The following is a 5,333-nucleotide window of genomic DNA, read 5'->3' on the forward strand; positions in this document are numbered from 1 at the left end:
TCTGCAGATACAGGTAGCCGGCGTCCTTCCCGACTAATTAATCACCGCCACACACATTCATCATGCCGGTGAACTCTTAAGGATGTCCCGCGTGGCGTGCTGTGCGGCCACGACTCACGCGTCGGGATTTGAATTAATTTTGTCTACCACAGCAGAGGTCCTTGCCGTGTCCGCGTAAACCCGTGTCAAACCATCTGCTTTGGCTATTATTACCATAATTACAACAAACCGGCTTCCGGATGGCAAAATTTAAACGCTCCGGATCGTAATAGCTTTTTATGTTCTTATAAAATTCTCTTTTCAAAAAAACAGTATTCTTTTTAAAGAGCGGCAAAAATCACTTGATTTTTGCCGATTGCATGCGTATAATAATAAACAAAGACGTTATAATGCAAAAGTCTTGTTTAGCATTGCAGGAAAATTCCAAATTGTATGAATTACCGCCTGATGTAATTCATCAGGACCAATACAGAATTAAATTAGTTACATAGCGAACGTTGTATTCGAACCGTAAAGTGCGAGCCAAGGATTAGCCGCCAAAAAAACTGCTTTGTGCACATGAATTATACGGACAGCTTGCAAATTTCATATTCTTTCGCAAACGGTGTATAATAATGTAAATGAATTCGAATGTTTATCTGTAGCAATAGTTTAAATCGACCACTGGCATAACGTGTTTACACTGTACAGACAACTGCAATAGAGATAGGGTAATAGTTCCGAAGATGGAAGGTATGTACCGGAAACGGCCTGTCTGTAATAAGCCGCATACCAATATGCGCCGGACAGTGGCCAGCGCGCGTATGTTAATAGGCGGTATAGTGTGGAGATACGTAGGTGTCGGCGTTAAGCCGACGGTGCGGGAGCATGTCAGCCGCGGGTCCGTCCACCTGGCGGTGCTGTGCAGCGCGCGGCCATCCATCACATGTGCCGGGCCACAGTAATCAAACCCGCGTCCACCGTCAACACGGCGATATACACAGCTACCGGTACAGAACAGATGCAGCGCTACTGTAACCGAATCCGGGCGGATACGCGTCGTCCATATAACTGCGGCATCCACGCCGCTGCCGGCAGTATCGCCAGTACTGTATACATCGGCAGTGGGCGTCCATTGGCATTCACTGCGGCTACTATAACAACTGTTGACAGGCGAATTATTATTGTTTGACCGAATGAATATCAATATTTGATGGGCTGCCGATGATCGATACGGCAGCACTCTATGCAACATATATCAGTGTTTTTTATTTAGCCATCCATCCTGCGCTTGCGCACGCAACATGTTTGCCCCGAACAAATCGCCGATTTACCTGCGCCACTGACCGTCCTTACCGAATCGGCGCTTATCGTAATTTTAACGTTCTGAGTGGTCCCAGTTAACCAGCGGATACCGGCAGTATTTATTATTAATTATTAATAAGGATTAATTGGCCCGGATACGCCTGCTCTTGGTCAACATCTCGGCACTATCGGTATAGGCTATAGCCGATTGACTGAATGACCGGAAGTGGATTTTGTAAGGCGCCCAGATAGCCGTGTGTGGACGCGTTACTGGCCGCCACTGATCTCTAGTTAATCATGGTATTCCCCGAAGGAAAACTTGCCTGGTATAGCGTGTTGTTGCTCGTTCCCCTGATACTCTTGTGTGGGAAACGGGAAGTGTCATCGGCCAGCGCGATGACGCCGTGTCCGGCCGGCAAGCCCAACGGGCTGTACCCGCACCCGACGGACTGCGGCGCCTTCATCACGTGCCTGGACGGCACTTACCACATCCAGGCCTGTCCCGAGACGCTGCACTTCAATCCCGAGGACCAGGTCTGCGACTGGCCCGACAACGTCCGCTGCCTCTCAGGTAATGTAATGAGCAACTCAATAATCGTGTTCAGCGCACTACGGGCCATTTATGCAGCCGGAAATACAGTACGCTGTATCTAACTGTGCGGGCTGGTCATATTTACGTATTATGCTGAGTATTAGCACAACAGGATAACTATTATTATCCCTTGGTTGTTTTTGGAATTTGTAACCGTAGTATAATCGTTGTTGTTAAACACGAAGGAAACCAATTAAATATAACATACATTTGAAATTATTATCCCATTGATGACGTACGTATGTACGAAAATGGTTATTTTGCATTTATTATACGGTATATAGATATACCACCTATATACAGAGTATACCCTTACATGAAACCGTCATAGAAATAAATTGCCCTTTAAACTGGCTAATTTCTACTAAGAATGCTGCCAACGCGTTTTTTCTAAGAATGCTCTTATTAAAACGCAAGCAGCTAGGAAGAAAGTATGAGGTAATAAATATTTCAAAAAACAGCTCGTTAGCGCTTAAAAGTTATTTCCACAGACAACTGTCATCTTGTTCTCGATGATTATACATACCTGTTATTTGGACAATACAGATAGTTATATTATTAGCTCTTCAACCACAGCATTCTTAGTATTACTATATTATACATAGATACAGATCCGTACTACCGTATAGTGTATAAGCAACTGAATTACTTGCAGTTGCGGCGTTCGGTTAACGCCGGCTTAGCACGAAAAACAATACGAGTATTCCTTGTGGTTAATAATCACTATTAACTATTTAAGTTTATAATTTCGCATTAATCGTTGATTGGTTCATTTATTAATGTTTCGTAACAAATTATTATTGAGGAAGGAACTACACCGTCAGTCAGCCGTTGTTTTTATTCGGCTAAATCAATCGAAGTGGACTAATATTTATAACATAATATATAAATATACGAGCCAATTCATAACGTAACATTCATGACGATTCATAACACTATATATATATATATATATATATATATATATATATATATATATATCATATTCATGTATATATATAATATTCATAACATAATATTACATAACTCGTATATAATATTTATAATAAAAACGTGGCATGCACACTGCAGCGACCCCGCAAGAACTGGCTTCGTTCAACCAGTACGGCGCCGGGCACCCGGGCGGGCGCATCATGGCGCGGCTGGTGGAGCAGTTCAACAAGGGCGACCTGTCGTTCCAGTGCCAGACGGAGCAGGCCAGTGTGCCGCTGGAGCAGGACTGCGGGCTCTTCGTGCGTTGTCAGCAGTGGCGTAGTTTCCTCGTCACCTGTCCCGAACAGTGGGTACGTACCGCTATAATTATATAACAGCACCTCAAGTGCACTCTGCCTCTAGCAGCCACAGATTCGCAATAGGAGCGATATAATTGCCTGACCGTTTCCGTTTCGTAAGTAGATGTTCAGTCCGAAGGACGGCCGGTGTGTGCCGGAGTCCGCTCTGCCCGACACGGCGCACTGCGTCCGCCGCGCCGACTTCCGTTGCCCCACCGCCCAGGGCATCTTCCCCGACCGCCGCGATCGCAGAAAGTACTACAACTGCTGGAGCTTCCGGTACGTGCATTTCCGCTAATGTTCGCACCGCGCAGATATGCACATTCGATCTACTGTGTAATAGAGAATACCGTAATATAAAGATATAATTTACTATACATCATTATACGTACGGTAAATTATGTATACATGCATGATACGTATCTTCTTTATACATATAGATATAACATGTGTATACTTACTTTGTATAAAATTACGTACTCGTGTACATACAGTACATTTAATATATCTGTACGTAGTCGAACATTTAGATACAGTACCTTTCTTTTCCAGCAATTTGTACGTTTACATTATTTTCCTGATTTGTACAGGTGGTACCATCAAACCTGCCCCAAAGGTCAGTATTGCCGACTACATGAAAATGATCGTGCCAAAAATTTGACGTTGCTAACCAACTGATTCGTGCAGGTCTGGTGTTCAACGACAAGCAGAAATGGTGCGACTACTCGTGGAACATGGACGAGCTGCCGCCCGCCGGGAGCGCCGACAGCGCCGGGATCCCCGTGGCCGAGCTTCAACGACCCAATCCCGCCGGATCGGGCATGCAGCCGGGCAACAACAACGGCGGCTCGCAAATGTCCATCACGGCGCAGCTGCCGCCCAGCGGCGGTTTCCCCGTTCTCAACAACAACTTCCTCCCGCAAAACGATCCTCCGCTGCAGAACAACGCCGGGGGAGTGTTCCTGCAGAACCAGCAGCCTATGCGTGCGGACGACGGCCTGCCGCACTTCGACGGTCGCGTGGTGAATGCAGACGGGAACGTCCTGGCCCAGGGCGTCAACTTCGCCGTGCAGAGCCATCCACACTTCACTTCGCAGCACCAACAACCGCAGCTGCAGAGTAACGGGCTTATGGATCCATTTCTGCAGTCGATGCCGGGGAGTAACGGGGACTTCCGCGGAGACTGGAAATCCGGCTTCCCGGATGGAGGTCACCATAACCGCGAGCGCTCCGGCTTCCAGGCGCACGAGCAGCAACTGCACGCTCCCGTCAACGGTTAGTTAAAAAACTTGTAATCAATATTATGCGCAAAAATATATTTATTACAGAAAAAGATAAAATTTGTATAACATTAATATTATTTTTATACTTCCGAAGTGTATATGCGTTTAGTATGACATATACATACATATATACGACAAGCACTGCAGTTTATTTATAAGCAGTCACAGTAATCAGGCGCAGTAATTTAATACATGTACTGTATATAGTATAGCATTATTAGCATATATACAGTGAACGTTCTGCAAAAACTTCGCGAATTACAGATGACCCGCACATGGTGATGGATCCGGCCGTCGGGCCGTTGCCCGGCATGCAGCAGCTCTTCCACGACTTCGTCCGCCAGCGTTTCCTGCCCAGCTACACGATGGCCAACTCCACGCGGCACGGCAGTCACGTGGACAGCGCCGGCCACTCTGCTGAACGAGCGCAGCTAGCCGAATCCGCCAGCCAACCGCGCAAATTCCACATCAACTTCCGCACACCGGAAACGCCGCTGCCGCCGCGCCACGCCGTCGACCTTGCAGAGCTGTCCGCCGCCAACGTCTCCGCCAATAACACCGAGGCGCCGGAACCATCACCGCTGAATTCTAATCTCCTCTCGTCGGCGCCGCAGCTGCGCATCGTTCCCGCCCCGCTCCCGTCGCTGCCGGCCGTCCCCGTCAACGCCCTCGTCCCCGGCGAACTGCAGCCGGACTGGCAGAAGAAGCGCGTCGGGATCCGCCGCTATTTCAACAATTCCGCCGCCGCCGCTAAACTCGCGCTGCCCTGGACGGATCTAACGTTCAACCGCTATCTGTCGTCGGTGCCGTTCGGATGATGTTGTTAGCCGCAGTATTTATCTTGTATTAAAGCGCACTGGAACGTGATTTTGATGTGTTTGCAAAAGTACATCAAAACGCTTC

At 47.5% G+C, this 5,333-nt stretch overlaps 1 protein-coding gene across 1 annotated transcript; it reads left to right on the top strand.

Annotated features, from left to right (window-relative positions):
* The first annotated feature begins 1,111 nt into the window (after window positions 1–1,111).
* Window positions 1,112–5,333, top strand: LOC129601266 (uncharacterized). The gene is made up of 6 exons (XM_055500034.1): window positions 1,112–1,855; window positions 2,948–3,159; window positions 3,272–3,426; window positions 3,738–3,763; window positions 3,835–4,422; window positions 4,695–5,333. The coding sequence occupies exons 1-6, from the start codon at window positions 1,582–1,584 to the stop codon at window positions 5,246–5,248; spliced, it is 1,809 nt and encodes a 602-aa protein (XP_055356009.1). The 5' UTR covers window positions 1,112–1,581; the 3' UTR covers window positions 5,249–5,333.

The sequence above is a fragment of the Paramacrobiotus metropolitanus genome, unplaced genomic scaffold, assembly GCF_019649055.1.
Source record: "Paramacrobiotus metropolitanus isolate TYO unplaced genomic scaffold, Prichtersi_v1.0 Parri_scaffold0000225, whole genome shotgun sequence".
NCBI classification, from domain to species: domain Eukaryota; kingdom Metazoa; phylum Tardigrada; class Eutardigrada; order Parachela; family Macrobiotidae; genus Paramacrobiotus; species Paramacrobiotus metropolitanus.